We start from the raw sequence: 23,587 nt of genomic DNA, 5'->3' as shown, positions 1-23,587 counted from the left end.
TGAATTCGAATACTTGAAGTATAAGTGGAATTATACAGTATTTGCCATTTGTTACTGGTTTCTTTTACTTAGCATGATATCCTCAAGGTGCATCCATGTTGTAATAAATGTCAGAATTTCATAAATTTTCAGGCTAAATAGTATCCCATTGTATGTATATACTGCATTTTGTTTCTCCATTCATCTGTTGATGAAAAGTTGGGCAGCTTCCATCTTTTGGTTGTTGTGAATAATGGTGTTATGAACATGGATATTTTTCTTTGAGCTTAACTCTGTGCTGTCAGATTTTTGGGTTATATACCCAGAAGGAGATTTACTGGATCACATGGTAATTCTATTATCAATTTTTTTGAGGAACCATCGTATTACTTTCCATAGTGGCTGTACCATTTTACATTCCTACCAGCAGTGTACAAGGGTCGCGATTTCTCCACATCCTTACCAACATGTATTTTCTCCTTTTCTGATAGTAGTTATCCGAATGGATATGAGGTGGTATCTTGTAGTTTTCATTTACATTTCTCTAGTTATTAATGTTGAACATCTTTTCATGGGCTTATTGACCATTTGTATATCTTAATTGGAGAAATCTCTATTTAAGTCCTTTGTTCATCTTTTAATCAGGTTGTTTGTTTTTTGAGTTGTAAGAGTTTATATGTTTATATATATACTGTATACATATATAGTATTATATGTATACATATGTGTGTATATAATTTACAAAGAAAAGAGGTTTAATTGGCTCATGGTTCTGCAAGCTGTACAGCTGTACACTGGAGCTAATATCCAGAGAGTGTATGTAGTGTGTATATATAGTGTGTGTATATGTATGTATATATACGGTATATATGTATATATGTATACATGCAGTATATATGTATATATGTAGACAGTATATATTTTATATACATATATGTAACATATAATATATGTGTATATACACACGCATATTAGATATTAGCTCCTTATCAGATATGTGATTTGCAAATATCTCCCATTTTGTGTGTTACCTTTTCTTCCTTTCTTTTCCCTGCTAACTTTTATTTCAGGTTCATGGGGTACATGTGCAGGTTTGTTGTGTGGGTAAATTGTGTGTCACTGGGGTTTGATGTATAAATTATTTTGTCACCCAGATAGAGGGTATAGTACCTGATAGATAGTTTTTTGATCGTCATCCTCCCCACACCCTCCACCCTCAAGTAGGCCTCGGTGTTTGTTGTTTCCTTCTTTGTGTCCATGTGTACTGGATAGAGTTTGAATACATGTCCCCACCAAGTCTCATATTTAATTGTAATCCCCATGGTTGGAGGTGGGGACTGGTGGGAGCTGGATAGAGTTTGAATACATGTCCCCACCAAGTCTCATATTTAATTGTAATCCCCATTGTTGGAGGTAGGGACTGGTGGGAGCTGGTTAGAGTTTGAATACATGTCCCCGCCAAGTCTCATATTTAATTGTAATCCGCATCGTTGGAGGTGGGGACTGGTGGGAGACAGTTGGGTCATGGGGGTGGATCTTTCATGGCTTGGTGCTGTCCTTGCAATAGTTCTTGCAGGATCTGGTTAAGTGTGTGGCACCTCCCTGTGCACTCCCTCTCTTGCTCCTGCTGTGGCCATGTGATGTTCTGGCCCCCCTCTTGCCTTCTGTCATGATTGAAAGCTTCCTGCGTCCTCCCCAGCATCTGGGCAGATAGATGCTGGTGCCATGCTTCCTGTACAGCTTGCAGAACCATGAGCCAATTAAACCTCTTTTCTTTGTAAATTACCCAGGCTCAGGTATTTCTTTATAGCAACACAACAATGAACTAACACAGTACTCAAGGTTTAACACCCTCTTGTAAGTGAGAATATGCGGTATTTGGTTTTCTTTTCCTGTGATAACTTGCTTAGGATAATGGTCTCCAGTGGCATCCATGTTGCTGCAAAGGGCATAATTTTGTTCCTTTTTATGGCTGTGTGGTAGTCCATGGTGAATATATACCGCATTTTCTTTATCCAGTCCATTGTTGACAGACATTTATTTTGATTCCATGTCTTTGCTATTGTGAAGTGGTGCTGTGATGAACATACACATGCATGTGTCCTTATGGTAGAACAGTTTATGGTCCTTTGGGTATATACCCAGTAATGGGATTGCTGGTTCTAATGGTAGTTCTTAATTCTTTGGTAGTTCTTAGTTCTTAAATCTCCAAACTACATTCCAAAGTGGCTGAACTAATTTACATTCCCACCAGCAGTGTGTAAGTGTTCCCTTTTCTCTGCAGCCTCACCAGCATCTGTTATTTTTGACTTTTTAGTAATAGCCATTCTGACTGGTGTAGGATGTATCTCATTGCTTTTCATTTGCTTTCCTCTAATGATTAGTGATGTTGAGTTTTGTTTTTTTTTTCCATGTTTCTTGGCCACGTGTGTCTTTTGAGAGGTGTCTGTTCATGTCCATTACCCATTTTTTTTAAATGGGGTTGTTTTTTGCCTGTTCATTTAAGTTCCTTATCGATTCTGGATAATTAGACCTTTGTTGGATGTATAGCTTACAAATATTTCCTCCCATTTTGTAGGTCGTGTGTTTACTCTGTGGACAGTTTCATTTTCTGTGCAAGAGCTCTTTAGTTTTAATTGGGTCCCACTTGCCAATTTTTGTGTTTTTTTGCAGTTCTGGAATTTTCATCATGAAATCTTTGCCAGGGCTTATGTCCAGCATGGTATTCCCTAAGTTTTCTTCTAGAGTTTTTATGGTTTTAGGTTTTACATTTAAGTCTTTAACCTGTCTTGAGTTGATTTTTGTATATGGTGAAAGGTGGGATCCAGTTTCAGTCTTCTGCATATGGCTGGCCGTTATCCCCACACCATTTATTGAATAGGGAGTCCTTTTCTCATTGCTTGTCAGTTTTGTTAAAATCAGATGGTTGTAGGTGTGTGGCTTTATTTCTGGGTTCTCTAACGTGTTCCATTGGTCTACATTTCTGTTTTTTATCAGTGCCATGTTGTTTTGGTTATTGTAGCCTTGTAATATAGTTTGAAGTCAGGTAGTTTGATACCTCAGGCTTTGTTCTTTTTGTTTAGGGTTGCTTTGGCTATTCAAGCTCTTTTTTTGGGCCCGTATGATTTTTAAAATAGTTTTCTCTAATTCTGTGAGAAATAACTTTGGCAGTTTGATAGGAATAGCACTGAATCTGTAAATTGCTTTGGTTAGTATGGACATTTTAACAATTTTGATTCTTCTTGTCTATGTGAATGGAATGTTTTTCCATTTGTTTGTGTTGTCTCTAATTTCTTTGAGTAGTGTTTTGTAATTCTCATTGTAGAGATCTTTTACCTCTCTAGTTAGCTCGATTCCTAGGCATTTTATTCTTTTTGTGGCTATTGTGAATGGGATTGAATTCTTGATTTGGCTCTCAGCTTGGATGTTATTGGTATATAGAAATACTACTGATTTTTGTACGTTGATTTTGTATCCTGAAACTTGGCTGAAGTTATTAGTTCTAGGAACCTATGGGCAGAGACTGTGGAGTTTTCTAGGTATAGAATCGTATCGTCTACAAACAGGGATGATTTGACTTCCTCTTTTCCTATTTAGATGCCTTTTATTTCTTTCTTTTTCCTGATTGCTCTGGCTAGGACTTCCAGAACTATGTTAAATAGGAGTAAGTAGGGATCATTGTGTTGTCCTGGCTTTCAAGAGGAATGCTTCCAGCTTTTGCCCATTCAGTGTGATGTTAGCTGTGGGTTTTTCATAGATGGCTCTTATTATTTCGAGGTATATTCCTTTGATGCTTAGTCTTTTGAGGGTTTTTAACATGAAGGGATGTTGAATTTTATCAAAAGTCTTTCCTGAATCTATCAAGATGATCATGTGGTTTTTGTTGTTAGTTCTGTTTAGTAATGAATCACACTTATTGATTTGTGTATATTGAACCAACTTTGCATACCAGGAATAAAGTCTACTTGATCATGGTAGATGCTGGATTTGGTTTACTGTTTTGTTGAAGATTTTTGCATTTGTGCATTTGTGTTAATCAGGGATATTGGCCTGAAGTGTCCTGTTTTTGTTATGTCTCCACCAGGTTTTGTTATCAGAATGATGCTGGCCTCATAAAATAAAATTATTTAGGGAAGAGTACCTCCTTCTCGATTTTTTGGAATAGTTTCAATAGGATTGGTATCAGCTCTTCTTTATATGTCCGGTAGAATTTGGTTATGAATCCGTCTGGTCCAGGACATTTTTCTGGTTGGTAGACATTTTGTACAATTTCAGAACTCATTGTTGGTCTGTTCAGGTATTCAGTTTCTTCCTGGTTCAATCTTGAGAAGTTGTATGTTTCCAGGAATTCATCCATTTCTTGTAGATTTTCTAGTTTGTGTGCATAGAGATGTTCATAAAAGCCTTTAAGGATTTTTTTTGTATTTCTCTGGGTCAGTGGTAATGTCCCCTTTGCCATTTCTAATTGTGTTTATTTGGATCTCCTCTCTCTCTCTTTTTTCTTTGTTAGTCTGGCTGGCAATCTATCTTACTTATTCTTTCAAGGAACTTTTGTATTTTTTTTGTTCAGTTCGACTCTAATTTTGGTTATTTCTTTTCTGTGGCTAGCTTTGGGGTTGATTTGCTCATTTTTCTAGTTCCTTTAGGCATGGTGTTAGTTGTTAACTTTACATCTTTCTAACCTTTTGATGTGGGCATTTAGCACTATAAACTTTCCTCTTAAGACTATGTTAGCTGTGTCCCAGAGATTCTGGTATATTGTAGTCTTTGTTTTCATTAGTTTTGAATAATTCCTTTTTTTTTTTTTTTGAGTCAGGGTCTTGCCCTGTTGCCAAGGCTGGAGTGGAGTGGCATGAACACAGCTCACTGCAGCCTCAACCTTCCGGGCTCAAGCAATCCTCCCACCTCTCAGCCTTCTGAGTAGCTGGGACTACCGGTATGCAGTCCCACACCTGGCTAATTTTTTTGTGTGTTTTTTGCAGAGCCAATGTTTCACCATGTTGGCCAGGCTGGTCTGAACTCCTGGGCTCAAGCGATCGCCGCACCTAAGCCTTGCAAAGTACTGGGATTACAGGCAGGGCCACTGTGCCTGGCCCAAAGAATTTCTTGATTTCAGCGAAATTAGGATTTTGTTGTTTACCCAAAAGTCATTCAGGAGCAGTTTAATTTCCATGGAATTGTATGGTTTTGAGAGATCTTCTTGGTATTGATATCTGTTCTTATTGTGCTGTCATCTTGAGAACATGGTTGGTATGATTGTGGGATTTTTAATTTGTTGAGAATTGCTTTATGGTTGAGCATGTGGCTGATTTTAGATATGTGCCATGTGCATATGGGAATAATGTATATTCTGTTTTTGTTGGGTGAGGTGTTCTGTAGAACTCAAGTCCATTTGGTGAAGTGTTGACTTGAAGTCTATCTAATACTGTCAGTGGATTATTGAAGTCTCCCACTATTATTTTGTGGTTGTGTAAGCCTCTATAGGTCTCTGAGAGCTTGTTTTATGAATCTAGATGCTCTAGTGTTGGGTATATACATATTTAGGATAGTTAAGTCTTCTTGTTGAATTGAACCTTTTATCATTTTGTAACACCCTTCTTTGTCCTTTTTGATTGTTGTTGGTTTCAAGTCTGTTTTGTCTGAAATAAGTTACCTATGCCTGCTCTTTTTTGTTTTTCATTAGCTTGATAAATCTTTCTCATGCCTTTACTTTGAGCCTGTGGGTGGCATTGCATATGAAATGTGTTTCATAAAGACAACATACAGTTGGTTCTTGGTTCTTCATATGAATTGTCATTCTGTGCCTTTTTGAAGTGGGATGTTCAGCCTGTTTACATTCAAGATGAATATTGGCACGTGCAGATTTCGTCCTGTCATTGTGTTGTTAGCTGGTCGTTATGTAGACTTGATTATATAGTTGCTTTATAGAGTTAGTGGTCTCTGTATTTAGGGGTGTTTCTGTGGTGGCCAGTAACGGTCTTTCATTTCCATGGTTAGCACTTCCTTAAGGACCTCTTAAAAGGCAAGTCTGGTGGCAATGAGTTCACTTAGCATTTACTTGTCTGAAAAGGATTTTATTTCTCCTTCACTTATGAAGCTTAGTTTGGTTGGATATGATATTCTTGGTTGGAATTTCTTTGCTTTAAGGATACTGAATTAGGTCCCCAATCTCTTCTGGCTTGTAGGATTTCTGCTGAAGGGTCTGATGTTAGCCTGATGGGGTTCCCTTTGTAGTAGACCTACCTCTTACCTCTAGCTCCTTTTAATATTTTTTCTTTCACATTGACCTTGGAGAATCTGATGATTATGTGTCTTGGGGATGGGTCATCTTGCATAGTATCTTGCAGGGTTTCTATGAATTTCCTGAATTTGCATGTCAACTTCTCTAGCTAGGATGGGGAAATTTTTGTGGACAGTATCCTCAAATATGTTTTCCAAGTTGCTTGTTTTTTCTTCCTCTCTTTCAGGGACAACAATGAGTTATAGATTTGATCTTTTCACATAATCTCATGTTTTTGGGAGATTTTTTCCATTAAAAAGTTATTTTTCCCTTATTTTTGTCTTACTTGGAGAACCAGTCTTCAAGTTCTTGAGATTCCTTCTTCAGCTTAATCTGTTCTGCTGTTAATACTTCCAATGATATTGTGAAGTTCTTGTAGTGGGTTTTTTAGCTCTGTCAGATCAGTTTGGTTGTTTCTTAAAATGACTTTCGTTTTTCAGCTCTTGACTCATTTTACTGGATTCCTTAAATTCCTTGGATTGGGTTTCTCCTGAATTTAAGCATCTTCTGATTTTTATGGCCATCATTTCAGTCTAGTTAAGAACCATCGCTGGGCTGGGTGCAGTGGCTCACACCTGTAATCCAAGCAGTTTGGGAGGCTGAGGCGGATGGATCACTTGAGGTCAGGTGTTCAAGACCAGCCTGGCCAACATGGTGAAACCCCATTTCTAATTAAAATATAGAAATTAGCTGAGTGTGGTGGTGGGCACCTGTAATCCCAGTTACCCAGGAAGCTGAGGCAGGATAATCACTTGAACCTGGAAGGTGGAGGTTGCAGTGAGCCGAGATTGTGCCACTGCACTCCATCCAGCCTAGGTGACAGAGCAAAACTCTGTCTTTAAAAAAGTAAATAAATAAAATAAGAACCATTGCTGGGGAGCTACTGCAGTCATTTTAAGGTAAGAAGACACTCAGGCTTGTAGAGTTACTAGAGTTCTTACCCTAGTTCTTTTTCATCTCTGTGGGCTGATGTTCCTTTAATCTCTCCAGTTGCTATCCTTTCAATGAAGCTTTTTGCTTTTATGTTCTTGGATGCCCTGAGGGTTTGACTGTGATGTAAATTGAGTTTAGTTGACTGGCATAGTTTCTTGATGATTTCTGGGTGCCAAGGCTCAGCTCAGCACTCCTGGCTTGCATGCTGTAACCCTGGTGTGTTAGGACTAGGCACATGGCTTTGTTCTCTGTCCCCTCGAGGTTAAGCACCTGTTGCACTGGTGGGGCCAAGGTGTTCCCAGTCTGCTGGGCAGCAACACTCTGATGGTGGGGCTGGCAAAAGTGCTTGGTTGGGACAGTGGCAGTGGGGTGTGAGGCCTGCACATCTGGAAAAGCTGTGGGGGGAGGCTGTGGGTGACTGTGTCCTGGCAAAACAATGGGGGGAAACTGTGGGTGGGTGCATGCTGATGGAGGCCCATGTGCACGTACTCTCTGATGGTTAGCTGGGGCTTACCAGCAAAGGAGCTATAGTGGTGGCTGCCGGGAAGTGCTGTGGTTGGGCATCAGCGTATGTTCCAATTGGATGTGGCCAGGCAGGGACTGTGGAACAGGCCGACAGCCACGGGTGAGGGTTGGGGGTCGGGGGGTGCTCAAATCAGACAAGCCCTGTCCCATGGGCAAGATAGTCCTGTTCTGTCTAGGTCCAATAGTCAACAAAGACCAAAGCTACCTAGAGGTGTGTGGTGAGCTTTGGGAGATGGACATTTCTGGCCATGCTCCACTGCAGCCATTCTCACACCAGGCCCTCTGGGCTTCATGCAGACTGGAGTCCTGTTTCTGCCAACTTCCCAAGCAGCTGTCTTTGCAACCTCAAATGTCTGTGGGAGTCATGGAGCCTCCTTCAGCTAGGATTCTAGAGGTCCATGGCAAGAATAGGCTACTCCGTGCCTGTTTAACTCATCCTTTCCCCAGGAGCATTTGGGGTCAGAATGAGTCATGGTGCTCGGGGAAGTCCCTGTAGGGTTCCCAACTTTCTCCTCCTTCAGCCCAGGATCTGCATCCTCCTTCTGTCCACTCTTGGTGCCTTCCTTCCAAAGATCTGCTCAGAGTGTGCTGGTCTTCTTGCTGTCTCTGTGTCTGCTTGGCCACCCTGACTCTTCTGTGTTATCTGTTCACCGTATATTGTGTCATGTGAGGAATAAAAGTTTTAACATTTGACGAAGTCCAGTTCACCTATTTTTTTTTCTTTTGTTGCCTATGCTTTTGGTGTCACATCCAAGAAATCATTGCAAAATGCGGTGTCGTAGAACTTTCCCCCATGCTTTATTCTAAGTTTTATAGTTTTAGGTTTTACATTTAGCTCTTAGATCCATTTTGAGTTAATTTTTGAATGTGGTATAAGGTTCTAGTTTCATTCTTTTGCTTTTGGATATTGTGGATTTCAACTTTTGTTGAAAAGTTGTTGAAAATACTGTCCTTTTCAAATTGAATATCCTTGGCATCCTTGAAGACAATTATTTGACTATATATGTGAGGTCTTCTTTTTGAGCTTTCTGTTCTGTACCACAGCTCTATGTGTCTGTACCACACTGTTTTGATTAATGTGGCTTTTAGTAAGTTTTAAAATCAAAGTGTGAGACTTGTAAGCTTCTTCCCTTTTTTCAAGATTGTTTTGGCTATTTAGGATTCCTTGAGATTTGATGTGGATATAAGTGTTGGATTTTTCCAGGATTCTGATATGGATTGCAAATAATTTATAGATTGTTTAGGGTACTGGTAGTATTGACATTTTAACAGTATTAAGTGTCCCAATCCATGAACATGGGATGTCTTAACATTTCTTTCTTTCTTTAATATCTTTCAGCAACATTTTATGGTCTTCACTGTATGCGTCATTAGTTTCCTTGGTTAAGTTTACTCCTCAAAGCTTTTATTATTTGTGTTGCTGTTGTAAATAGAATTGTTTTCTTATTTGTTTTTTGTATTGTTCTATGTTAGTTTATAGATACTGATTTTTTGGTGTTGATTTTTATATCAAGAAACATTCCTTAATTCTAACAGTTTGGTGGAATATTTAGGTTTTTCTACATATAAATTCATGCCATCTGTGAACAGAGATAATTTTACTTTTTCCTTCCCATTTTGGATGCCTTTTATTTCTTTTTAATACCAAATTGCTATGGATAGGTCTTCCAGTGAGTAACAAACGTGGACATCTTTATCTTGTTCCTGATCTTAGAGAAAAGATTTCAAGTCTTTCAGTATTGAGAATGTTAGCTGTGGGCTGTTTATACATGACCTTTATTGTGTTGAGGTAGTTTCCTTTTATTTGCTTTTATTTTTTTGAGTGTTTTTTTAATCATGAAAATGTTCTGAATTTTTTCAAATCCTTTTCTGCATTAATTGAGATGATTGTGTTTTTTTCCTTCATTTTGTTAAAGCATTATATTATGTTGATTTTTTTGTATGTTGAATCATTCTTGTATTCTGGAAATAAATACTATTGGGTTATATTATATATTCCTTTTAAGATGCTATTGAATTTTGTTTGCTAGTATTTTGTTGAGGATTTTTGCATCAATATTCATCAAGAATATTGGTCTATAGTTTTCTTGTAGTCTCTTTGTCCGGCTTTGGTATCAGAGTAATGTCTGCCTGATGGGATGAGTTTGGAAGTGTTCCCTTCTCTTCAATTTTTTGGAAGAGTTTGAGGCGGATTGGTGTTAATTCTTGTTTTAAATGTTTGGTAGAATTCGCCAGTAAAACCATTTGGTCCTAGACTTTTTTTGTTGTTATTTTTAGGATTTTTTGATTACTGATTCAGTTTCCTTAATGGTTATAGGTATGTTCAGATAATCTGTTTTATCAAGATTCAGTCTTAGTATGTTGTGTATTTTTAGAAATTCATTCATTTCTATAGTTTATCTAATTTTTTGTTCATAGTACTTTCATAATTCTTATTTCTGTAAAATAGTAGTATCTCTTTCATTTCTAATTTTAGTTATTTGACTTTCCTCTCTTTTTTTTCTTTGTCAAACTAGTTAAAGCCTTATCAATTTTATTGATTCTTTTTTTTTTTTTTGAGATGGAGTCTCGCTCTGTCACCCAGGCTGGAGTGCAGTGGCACAATCTCGGCTCACTGGAAGCTCCATTTCCCAGGTTCATGCCACTCTCCTGCCTCAGCCTCCCGAGTAGCTGGGACTACAGGCGCCCGCCACCATGCCTGGCTAATTTTTTGAATTTTTAGTAGAGATGGAGTTTCACCTGTGTTAGTCAGGATGGTCTCAATCTCCAGACCTTGTGATCCGCGCGCCTTGGCCTCACAGAGTGCTGGGATTACATAGGCGTGAGCCACTGTGCCCAGCCTATTGATCTTTTTAGAAAACTAATGGTCGGTGGCCAGGTGCAGTGGCTCACGCCTGTAATCCCAGCGTTTTGGGAGGCTGAGGCAGGTGGATCACCTGAGGTCAGCAGTTTGAGACCAGCTTGGCCAACATGACAAAACCCCGTCTCTACTGAAAATACAAAAATTAGCTGGGCATGGTGGCAGGACCCTGTAATCCCAGCTACGCAGGAGGCTGAGGCAGGAGAATCGCTGATTCCAGGAGGTGGAGGTTGCAGTGAGCCAAGATTGTGCCACTGCACTCCAGCCTGGGCGGCACAGCAAGACTCCATCTCAAAAAAAAAAAAAAAAAAAGAAAAAGAAAACTAGTGCTTGTTTTTTTTTTTTTAATTTTTTTTCCATTCTCTTTCACTTATCTTTGCTCTAATGTTTATTATTTTCTCCCTTTTGCTAGGTTTGGATTTTGTATTTTTTCCCCTATTTTCTTAAGGAATAAATTTAGGTTATTGATTTGGGATGTTTTTTCTTTTTAAACATAAGCATTTACAGCTTTATGTTCCCTTCTAGTACTGCTTTTGCTGTATCATACTAATTTTGATGGTACAGTCTGTTTTTATTTTCATCTCAAGATATTTTCTAATTTTTCTTGGGATTACCTTTTTGACCCATTTCTTGTTTAAGTCTTAATTTCCATACATTTGTGCATTGTTCTGTTTTCATCTGTTATTTATTTCCTTATTTTATTATTATTAGAAAAGATACCCTGTATGATGTCAGTCTTCTATAATTTTACAATTTTGTTTTTAATTGACATGTATTAATTGTGCATATTTATTAGGTACAGGATGATATTTCAATACATGTATACATTGTATAAAAATCAGATTGGTATATGGAATATCCATCACCTTATACATTTATAATTTCCTTGTGAGGACATTGAAAATCCTCCTTCTAGCTATGTTAAAACATGCAATACAGTATTGTTAATCGTAGTCACTCTGCTGTGCAATAGAACACCCGAACTTATTCTTCCCTTCTTACTATAACTTTGTTCTCATTGACCAATCTTTACCTATTTCCCCTCTCACCAATATTCCCCAGCCTCTGGCAACCACTATTCTATACACTACTTCTATGATGTCAACTTTTTTAGATTTTACATGTGAGTGAGATCATACGGTATTTGTCTTTCTGTGCCTGACTTATTTCCCTTAGCATTATGTCCTCCAGATGCATCTGTGTTCCCGCAAAGGACAAGATTTTATTCTTTTACTTTTTAATGAGGAATAGTATTTCATTATGTGTGTGTGTGTGTGTGTGTGTGTGTGTGTGTGTATCTCACACTTTCTTTACCAGTGCATCTATTGGTAGACACTTGATTGATTTTATATCTTGGCTTTTGTGAAAAGTGCTGCAATAAACATAAAGTGCAGGTTTCTTTTCAACAAACTGATTTCATTGCTTTGGGATATTTATACATTAGTGGGATTGATGGATCATATGGTAATTTTATTTTTAAATTTTTTGAAGAACTTCTGTACTGTGTTTTATAATGGCTGTACTAATTTATATTCCCAAAAACAGTGTGTAAGAGTTTTCCTTTCTCCACAGTCACACCAGCATTTGTTATTTTTTGTCTTTTTGATGATAGCCATTCTAATAGGTTGAGGTAATATCTTCTTGTGGTTTTGATTTTTATTTATCTGATGATTGGTGATGTTGAGCCTTTTCTCATATATATACCTGTTGACCATTTGTATGTTTTCTCTTTACAAAAATTTTGACACTTGTTTTGTGACCTCACATATATCCTGAAGAATGTCCCATGTACACTTGAGAAAAATGTGTATTCTGCTGTTGTTGGGTAGAGTGTTCTGTCTGTGTCTTTTGGTCCAGTTGGTCAATAGTGTTAAGTCCTATTTTTCCTTATTAATCTTCTGTGCGTTTGTTCCATCCATTACTGAAAGTGAGGTATTGAAGCCTTCTACTATTATAGTACTCTCTATTTCTCTCCTCAATTCTGTCAGTGTTTGCTTCATATGTTTTGCTTCATATGTTTTGTCTAATGTTTGTTGCATACATGTTTATAATTGTTGTATCTTTTTAGTGGTCGGTTTTATCATTATATAATGCCCTTTGTTTTTTGTAACAGATTTTGACTTAAAGTTTATATATCTAGTATTAGTATATAGGTTGAATATACCTTATCTGAAATGCTTGAAGTGATTTGGATTTTGGATTTTTTTCCTTCAGATTTTAGAATATGTACATATACATAATGAGATATCTTGGGGATGAGACCCAAGTCTAACACAAAATTCATTTATGTTTCAAATATACATTGTACACATAGCCCAAAGATAATTTAATACCGTATTTTGAATAATTTTCTGCATGAAACAAAGCTTATGTACCTTCAACCATCAGAAAGGAAAGGTGTCACTATCTCAGCCACCCATGTGGACAATCTGTGGTGGTTTGGCATCATCATTATTCCTGACTGAATTTAGATGCTGATAAGCAATCATTTTCTTACATTATTCACACGTAAGTTCTTAACAGTAAGAAATATGAGGTACCATTAATTCAGTGAAAATATAATGTGTTTAGGGTGAGTAAGCAGCACAGTAGCATCCCTGGGAATATCTGTATCCACTGTTAAACAGCAGCAACAACAAACAGTGGCAGGCAGGCTTTCAGTCTCCACCTACATTGCTGTGTTTTGATTAAAAGGTAACTGTAGAATGTACTTTTTTTTTTTTTTTTTTTTTTTTTTTAAGTGAGAAGAAACATTAGAAGCAGTCGAGGGGCCAGGAATTGGATCCTCAAGGGATGAGGAGGCATTTTGCTAGATGGCTTTTTAAAATGTTTCCTCCAGAACCATCTGCCTCACTGTTTTTTTGTCTGAGAAGTCTCTGATTTTATAAACTGTCATAATTTCTTGTTCTGTTATGAATGCATGCTGCTCCAGTCCTTTAATAAGCCCATCACACATTTTCACCACGTGGTCTATAGATACCTTTTTGCATTGGTAACATCATCATCTTCATCTTCATCATCCACTTGTGGTATCGTGTCAGCACTCAGAAAGTTTCCGATTTTGGAGTTTTGGATTAGTGATGCCCAGGTTGTGTAGGTATCTTTGCTCTTTTGGTTATTTTTGCACGGGTTTACTTTTTTTGTTTCTTTGCTTTTAACCTATGAGCGTTCTTAGAGCCAAAGTGAGTTTCCTGTAGACCACGTACTTTTATTTTCTCTCTCTCTCTTCCTCTCTCTCTCTCCCTCTCCCTGTCTCTCTCTCTCTCTCTCTCTCTCTCTCTCTCTCTCGCTGTCTCTCTCTCTCTCTCGCTCTCACTCTTGCTCTCTATTTATTTCGAGATGGCATCTCACTCTATTGCCCAGGCTGGAGTGCAATGGCGTGATGTCGGCTCACCACAACCTCCACCTCCTTGGTTCAAGCGATTCTCCTGCCTCAGTCTCCCAAGTAGCTGGGATTACAGACATGCACCACCATGCCTGGCTAATTTTGTACTTTTAGTAGAGATGAGATTTCACCATTTTGGTCAGGCTGGCCTCGAACTCCTGACTTCACGTGATCCACCTGCCTCAGCCTCCCAAAGTGCTAGGATTACAGATGTGAACCACCACTCCCGGCCAGGATCCTGTTTGTTTTAATCCATTCTGCCAATCTGTCTTTTTATGGGGGAGTTAAGCCATTTATATTTGAAGTAGTTACAGATAGGGAAGGACTTAGTATTGCCATTTTGCTAATTACTTTCTATATGTCTTACAGCATTTCTTCTTTCTGTTTTACCCCTTACTGCCTTTCCTTTGGTTTAATTTTTTGTTGCAAATTTGATTCCATTTGTGTTTAATTAACTAATAACATAATTAATGTTATCATCATAGCAATGAGGTCTCGCTATGTTGCCCGAGCTGGACTTCTAGGCTTATGTGATCCTCCCACCTCAGCCTCCTCAAGTAGCTGGGACTGCAGGTGCCTGCCACCATGCCTGGGTGACTTTTGTGTTTGTTCTAAAGATATTTTCTTTGTAGTTACGATGGGATTACATGTACCATCCTAATGTTATAGCAGTGTATTTTAAACTTTGGGTAATCCCATTTTGCAATTGTCCTATAGTTCTTGGACATTCTGTTCTATTATTTTTCTCATTTTCTTTTTTTATTGGCTTTGAATTGGGAAGTCTTTATTTCTGTATCTTGGGGCTCACTGATTTTGCATTAAATAATTTTTTCCCCAGTGGTTTATTGCAAGTATATTTAAATGTAGTTTACTTTTTGCATATTGATCTTGTATCATGCTACTTTGTTAGACTCATGTTATCTGTGTAATTCTAATTAAAATGTTGTATATATTAACATTGAGCTACAATTGCAGAGGTCAAAAGTTACAGTAAGTGAAGATTTGGTTAAGCATACTCTTTTAGATAACTATGTAGGAGAATGAAGGTGAGATAATAAGATTATAGGTAGATTTTATTATCTGTTATATACATTATTTGTATTTTTTCCTGAGTATGACAGGAATGAAGCATACTTACTAACTTTTTAAAATGAAAAATATTTGATTGTTTGAATCTTTTTTTAAATCTCTTTTAGGAGCTGTGGCCCTCAAGAATCTTCAGATTAAAGAAAATGCCCTGGTAGGTTTTGACTATGAAAAATTTGTAAAGTTATTGCATTTAATTATGTATACTTCTTCCTGATTCAGTTTGCCACCTTCAGTTATTTAAATTTGAGAAAGTTTTTTGTAAATAATTTTTGCAAAATGTAAATTTTGCAATATGGAGTTTTAATCTCCCTCAAAGCACAAATGGACAGTGTGATTTTTTTCCTATTTAAAAATAAATATTGTTTTAGGCTGGGCATGGTGGCTCACACCTGGCAGGTGATTATTTGAGGTCAATAGTTTGAGACTAGCCTGGCCAACATGGTGAAACCCTGTCTCTACTGAGAATGAAAAAAGCTTTGCCAGGCATGGTGGTGGATGCCAGTAATCCCAGCTGCTAGAGAGGATGAGGCAGGAGAATCGCTTAAACCTGGGAGGTGGAGGTTGTAGTGAGTAGAGATCGTGCTACTGTACTCCAGCCTGGGCGACAGAGTGAGACTCTGTCTCAAAACCAAACAAAACAAAAACAAACATACAAAAAACACAGATTTTTTTTTTTGAATTTTTAACTTGTTTTCTTAATTTTCTTTTTAAGACAGGCTCATGCTCTGTCACCCCAGGCTGCAGTGCAGTGGTGTGATCATACCTTACTATAGCCTTCAGCTCCTAGGCTCAAGCTGTCTTCCCCCTTGAGCCTCCTGAGTAGCTGAAAAGTTTTTAATTTGGTAAAGACTAGTTCATTTATTTTTTTAATTGCTTGTGCTCTTATTGTCATATCCAAGAAGTCATAACCGAATCTAATGTCATGAAGATTTTCCCTTAGGTTTTCTTCTAAGAGTTTTATAGTTTTAGCTCTTAGATTTAGATCTTTGATCCATTTTGAGTTAATTTTTGTATATGGTATAGGATAAGGGTTCAGTTTCATGTTTTTGCGAGCGGATATCTAGTTTTCCTAGCACCATTTATTTAAAAGACTGTCCTTTGAATGGGGAGAGTGTTTTGAAAGTATTTTTTACAAAATGTGTATTTTGCAAAATAGAGTTTTAATCTCCCTGAAAGCATAAAAGGGCATTGTAATTGCCACTTCTTTTTCTTAAAATAATATAAAATTGGTAATGATTTGATATGAGTAGATTTTGTGGTCATTTTTACTGTAGACCGTTATCCCCAATTATTATAAAAAGAGCAGCTTCCCTGAATTTTATGAATTTGATAATATCGCAGTTATATGTTTATATATGTAAAATAAGTTTATTTAAAAAAATCCCTTGAAATAATTTTTGGAAGTAAACAATATTCATTTGTGTTGTTAAACTCTGTATTTACTAATGTTTTGTATATATATAAATTTTTTCTGTAGAGTCAACTGGATGTACCATTTAAAGTTAAAGTTGGTCACATAGGTAAGCCATATTTATTACTGGGATATCCTCCTTCCTGGACATGCAGCCAGAATAATTTGCCTAATATCTCTGTTATATGATATTTTTCATGTTTCTGAGCATCAATTAAAAATAATTATGTGTTTTTGTGTCAGTCGAGCTTCGTTGTGCAACTTAAAAATATTGTTCGATTCATATATCTCTTGCCTAGTATTTGATAACCTAATACATTACATATCTCTTTAGGTGGTAAATTGAGTTAATTCAAAGGATTACCTCTAATGGAGAGCTTAGCTGTTTCAGTTTCCTAGGTTTCTGACTAGTTACCACTGCTATGTTTTGATTAATGTTGGATATGTTGTGTAAAGAATAGGTTCTGGGTCATCCAGGCTCTGTGACTAGGGGCCAATTTGAAAACTAATTTCTGCTCTGCAGGTTTTTGTTTTTTTTCAGAAAATACTCTGCTTTTTCTTGTTTGGTATTATTTTTACCAGTGTTTACTGTTTATATCGTAAATATACTGGTTAAGCAGTAAATGATTGGAATTTGAGGTTTTAACATGTTTAATAAAAACTTGTCTGTCATGTTTCTTGTGTTACAGTTTTACTGGTTTAAATATTGTGCAAGGTAATAGTGTCTTTAATTGGGACTTTGAGATATTTTTGTTATATAGATAGTTTTTGTAGTAGGATGTATACATTGTTATTGAAGCTATACTGTTGTCGCTTGGGGAACAAAGTATTTTGAAAGCTTACCTAAATTACATGATAAAGGTCTTCATAATTATGTGTACTTATGGTTGGTATTAGACTACATACCATAGAAAGCTTTCATCATCATATGTTACTGACGGTAGAATTCTATCCTCTCTGCCCCTACCTTTTAAAGACTATTTAGCATGAGTAAGAGGGGGAGAATGTCACCCATTTTTATCTACCTAACATTTTAATTTTTTCATATTTCTGATTATTTACGTGTGTACATTTTAAATATTTACAAGTTTGTACGTATTGAAATACTTGTAATTATGCTATTTTTACAATTTTATAATTTTTTATTAGCATGTAAAAAGGATTTCTCATAATCTGAGTTGATTTGATCTCATGTATTCTGTACCATAATAATCCAGTGCATGCATATTTGGATATTGTAGAATGATTTTATTTTTTCCATTGGTACAAAAATATTACAATACATATTTTTACATAACTTTTACCAAAGGTCATTGAATTTTACAGTGATGATTATTATATTTCAATGTATGTAAATTTAACCTCAATTCAAGAACAGTCAAAAAAATATATCAGTAAAGTAGGTAGACCTATTTTCCTTAGAATCTGCCTGCCTTCTCTTTTCTTGCCTAATTTTGTTTAAAAATGATAAGGTAATTTTCAATGATAATATAAGATAGTAGAAAGTACACTGAACTAAACCCAAGATAATTTTGAGAATCATTTAAAGTGTTGTGTACCTCTATCATAGCACCTGTCTTTTAAAACTATCACTATTTTTCCCCCCTTCTAGTAGACATCGAGTTTCTTGAGAAGTAGGTTTAATTTTTAGTGTATCCTCACCACTTAGCACATTGCCTGGCATATATATTAGGGGCACAATTTGTTGTATGAAAGTAGACATGTTTCCAAATGAGTGATACAGTAGCACAATCAGTTTTATAGGAATGTATTGTCCCCTTGCTATTATTAGGTATTGATCTCTCAAAGTTTTCCTCATTTAGAATGCAGAATTACAGGTATATCAGCTATAAATACACATGTACATATTATAAAAGAGGTTGTCTTCTGTGGAAGGTTTTTGGAATTACATCTGTATATTTTTTGAAATTTGCCAAATTTTCTACAAGGAGTCTACATTTTATAAGAGAAGGAAGAAAAGGTTTGTTTGTTTGTTTTTTGAGACAACGTCTTGCTGTGTTGCCCAGGCTGGAGTGCAATAGTGCGATCTTGGCTCATTGCAACCTATGCCTTCCTGGCTCAAGTAACCCTCCCACCTCAGCCCCCGAGTAGCTGGGACTGCAGGTGTACGCCACCATGCCTGGCTGAGTTTTGTACTTTTTTAGAGACAGGGTTTTGCCACGTTGCCCAGGCTCATCTTGAACTCCTGGACTCGAGTGATCCTCCTACCACAGCCCACCAAAGTGCTGGAGTTACAGATGTGAGCCACTGCGCCTGGTCAAGTTTGGCTTTAAAAAAAAAAGATTTGGTGGTGAAAATGGCATACTGTTAATATGCGTTTATTATATATACAGTTTTGTCATTGCTTTTTGTCCTTTTGTTCATTTACTGTTTTTGAAGTATTACTGTATATATTTTAAGCAGTCTGTTGGTACATTTATAAATAAACTAACCGTGTCAAATTTGTTACAGTTTTTTTCCCAGTCTGATTTCATTTTGGTTATATTTTTGGCCTGTACAGAAATGTGAAATGATCACCATGTTCTCTGATTTAAAAACTTAGAAAGTTATTCCCCTTTTAGAAATCAGATAGTTTAGAGGCTGGGCAGGGTAGCTGATACCCGTAATCCCAGTACTTTACGAGGCAGAGACAAGAGGATTGCTTGAGGCCAGGAGTTTGAGACCAGTCTGGGCAAAATAGTGAGACTCTGACTCTACAAAAAAATACAAAAAAGAAATCAGATAGTTCGTTTTTCTCTGAAGTGATATTGTATGATGAAATCTTTTTCTCAGTTTGAAGTTTTCTAAACACAGAGTTTATAAAGTATCATGAGATGGATCTAAGTGGATTTAAAAAAATCTCCCCATCACTAACAAGTTTTAGCAACATTGTATATTTAATAATCTATTCCTTACACAATTATGGTAACTGTTTATAAATCTAGACACTCATACCATTTAAACAATTTTAAACTATTTTAAAACTCTATTACGAAAATATTCTCAAGATACAAAACTAGAGTGAGTAGTTTAAGAAACCGCATGTAGTTCAAGAACCCTTATGCTTAAAAAAAAAATTCATTACTATTTGATTGTCTTAGGCTGTCTTCATTAGTTTGCATAATTTTCAAATATTACCCAGAATGTTTTATTATTACTATATGTGTAGTTTTCCACATATATAGTTTATATGTATGATTATTACCATATGTGTATATAAAAATTCTTGTACATACATACATATATATGTATGTAACACACATACACATAATGAAAAATATATATACACTTATTTAAAGTATATAATCTACCTTTTATTGGGGGGAGGTAAAGGTCTCACTTTGTCACCCAAGCTGGAGTGCGGTGGCATGATCATGCCTCATTGTAGCCCCGACCTCCTGGGCTCCTCCCACCTCAGCCTCACAAGTAGCTGGGACTACAGGCACACACCATCATGCTTGGCCAATTTTTTTAGTTTTTATTCATAGAGACAGGGTTTCGCCATGTTGCCTAGGCTGGTCTTAGAACTCTTGGGTTCAAGTGATCCATCTGCCATAGGCTCCCAAAGTGCTAGGATTCCAGGTGTTAGCCACTGCACCTGGCCTAATCTACCATCTTAAAGCATTAAAAATATATATATATGGAGGTTTAGAGTAAGGATTGGGGAAATTCAAAGTTATGATATTAACGATTGTTGATTAAGGGAAGAATATTGGTTTGTTTATGGTACAGAGAACTGTAAATAGAAACTTGTGTAAATATTTCGAATATAATCTAGGTTTTCCAACAATACTGATATAAATACAATAATTTCACATCATTACAACAAACACTTGTTTTTGGTTGTAAAATAGCTTTCAATAAAGTGATTAAGCGGATCTCTTCTAATGTCTGACAGAAAATAGACTAACCCTAAATGTAGGTTGAGTGAGTAATATTTTATGTCCTTTTTTTTTTTTTTTTTTTCAAAAAAATGTAGGTAATCTTAAACTTATAATTCCATGGAAAAACCTTTATACTCAACCTGTTGAAGCTGTATTGGAAGAAATTTATTTACTCATAGTGCCTTCTTCTAGTAAGTTAAATTAAAAAAAATTATAAGTTTTTCTTTTTTATGGATGGAAAAATCTTTATATTCAAAATACTTTTGGGAATTTTTTGAGATTTTAATATTTAAATTTGATATTTGTTAATTCAAATTAAATTGGTTTTTACATTTTTGGAGATTTTGAAGTAATGATTATTTATTATTTATTATTATTATTTTTAAAGATGGAGTCTCGCACTGCCACCTGGGCTGGAGTACAGTGGCACCATCTCAGCTCACACTCTGCCTCCTGGGTTCAAGCAATTCTCCTGCCTCAGCCTCCTGAGTAGCTGGGATTATAGGGGTTCGCCACCACGCCCAGCTGACTTTTTGTATCTTTAGTAGAGACGGAGTTTCACCATGTTGGTCAGGCTGGTTTCGAACTCCTGACCTCATGATTTGCCTGCCTCAGCCTCCCAAAGTGCTGGGATTACAGGCATGAGCCCCTGTGCCCGGCCAATTAATGATTATTTGTAAGGATTTTTTTTGTAATGACTATATTTTTAAGGTAATTATGATTCTTCCTTTTTAATCTTCCTGTAGGAATAAAATATGATCCTTTAAAAGAAGAGAAACAACTCATGGAAGCAAAGCAACAGGAACTGAAAAGAATAGAAGAAGCAAAACAAAAAGTAGTTGATCAAGGTAAAGAAAACAGTAAATAACAATGCTAATAAGAGAAGTGGAAAAGACCTAAATATTTTTCATAATTGAATATTATTTTTCTCTGGAGATGCTGAGATTATTTAACAAATATGAGAGAATCTCACTGCATGGGGAATTTTAATGTGGTTTGTATGCTTTGTTATGTGTACAGAAATTTTACCTTATGGAAATTTATCTTAAGGCAAATAATATGTCTAGCTTATTATTATTATTAGGTTTACGTATTTTAAACATATATACACACATACACATACACACATACTAGGTAAGTCAGTTTTTAATGATAGCGATTAATTTTATCGAGCATATTAATTTTCTAGCCTTTGCTTTCGTATTCTCCTTATATCAATTCTTCACCCTTTTGGAGATACTTAGTTTCTTGATATATTTCTATTTGCCTGTATCTGTTTATTTACCCGCTGGCTTCACATATTTTCCAATTAAACTTAGACCATATGTTCCATTACTGCAACCTCTTTTTCATTATTGGAAGCAATGTCCTGCAGAAATCTAACTCCTTTTCACCTGTTCTCTGATCCTTATTGCCAGCTACTTTTTATACTCTCACCCAGTGGGTTTTTTGCCTTGGCATGTAAATATTCTATTGTTTATCTTGAAACATGAAGTCATTTTCTTAACCTAGTCATCTGTTTATCTTCTTCTGCTCTGTCATTCATTTAATGGTTAAACATCTTAAAAAAAAAAGTTTACTGACTTCACTGTCTCTGAAACGCATTTTCTTTTAATAAAAAATAAGCTTCAATAATAAATGTTTTACTTGTTGGCAAACATTAATAGAGAGTTAACATGTACTTCTTCACAATATCTCTTGTAATTCTGTTTTTTCTTTGTAACAGTTACTTTATATTATGTGTAGTCATTTATCCTTACCTCCAGTCCTCTTTCCTAAGTCTCCTAGGCCTTTTCTTTTTAAAAATTATTTTTATTTTATCAAGATAATATATATGCATAGCTTTAAAATTGAAGCAGTATTATAGTATCCATATTTTAAAAAAGCAACTGTTCCTGGCTCAGGTCCACACCTATATTGCTAAATATGGTGCTTACACCTCTGTTTCTTGATTTATTTAGATATTATTTATATATAAAAAGCATGTTATATATAACATAACATGCATATTTTCTATAACATTTTATAACATATAGTTAATGACGTTACATATTTTAAACTCATCTTGTGTTTCATTGGCATATATATGACGTATAATATATAACACGTGTAATATATATATACACACACGTCCTTTTATGTACTATGAAGAGTGACCCTATTTTTTCATCTTCTCTGTATAGTTTTATCATCTTTTTGGTTAAATCAGAATTCATTGTTTATAGTATCATGACTATATATAAATGTTTTATTTATATGTGAATAAATAAAAGTGGCTTTGAGTATGACTGTTTATTTTGTAGGCTTTTACTTAACCTGCCTGTTTTGTTATTGGGCTCTCCCTGTTCTCCCATGTACAAAATTTGGATCCTATTAGGGCCATTTTCTCTAAACCAAACCCTTGTGTTCTTACTAGGGTGGGAAAGGGATGTTGCTTGGATCTTGGGCTGGGAGAGGGAGGGGACCTAACTTAACTGCTCATTATGCAGATATCATTATCAGTTCTTGTGTGATCTTCCTCTCTTTCCACTATGTTCCCTGTTTGCTATTTTTTGTTTGGTGGGGTTTCCAGTTCCTGCATCTTTCCAGGGTTCTGTGACTTGGTTTTTTGGTGGTGGTGTTTGTTTTAAACTCATCTTGTGTTTTGTTTTGTTACCCTGCAAGACATAGGCATTGGCATGCTTTTCATGTAAAATGGATAGTTGGTTTTATTCAGGATTGGTGCTTTATTGACAGAGTTAATATGAGAAAAAAGAGCAAAGGAATTTAAGATGTTGGTAAAATAATGCATCATGGAATCTGAGCTGCATAAGGAAGTCAGGAGGAAGTAGTGAGTAGAGAAAGAAAGACTTAACATTTAATTGAATGACTAAATGAATTTATGAAAGAAAAGATTTTATTAGGTAATGGTGAGAGTCAAAGATTAAAATATGATCCTCTGTCTTTAAAGAGCTTGTATTCTATTGTCTACTTAATTCTATGATCTATTTATATGTATATATATTCATTTAACTCTGGTGTATTTGAGGTACATATGATTAATATCTTCAACTTTCCTTTATCTAAGGCCTCCTGGGCCAGCTGAATTAGAGAGTAGTAGGCAATTAGAGGAAAAGATAGATTTATATGTATTATTTCTATATAGTACTAGAAATATGAGAAGAGGAACAGAACTACAAATAAAAAAGAATATAGCTTTCATTGGCATTTTTAAAGGGAGAAAAAGGATAATAACTATGGT

The 23,587-nt window shown here is 35.9% G+C and overlaps 1 protein-coding gene across 1 annotated transcript in view; it reads left to right on the top strand.

Annotated features, from left to right (window-relative positions):
• VPS13A (vacuolar protein sorting 13 homolog A) overlaps positions 1 to 23,587 on the top strand; it is a 257,283-nt gene that overhangs the window by 10,725 nt on the left and 222,971 nt on the right. Inside the window, 4 exon segments of the mRNA XM_030919695.1 lie at positions 15,159 to 15,202; positions 16,529 to 16,571; positions 20,442 to 20,537; positions 21,093 to 21,194. Coding sequence (XP_030775555.1) covers positions 15,159 to 15,202; positions 16,529 to 16,571; positions 20,442 to 20,537; positions 21,093 to 21,194 — 285 coding nt within the window.

Source organism: Rhinopithecus roxellana, chromosome 16 (genome assembly GCF_007565055.1).
Source record: "Rhinopithecus roxellana isolate Shanxi Qingling chromosome 16, ASM756505v1, whole genome shotgun sequence".
Lineage (NCBI taxonomy): Eukaryota > Metazoa > Chordata > Mammalia > Primates > Cercopithecidae > Rhinopithecus > Rhinopithecus roxellana.
Note: the sequence above shows the minus strand (reverse complement) of the source record. Positions and strands in the feature narration are given on the sequence as shown.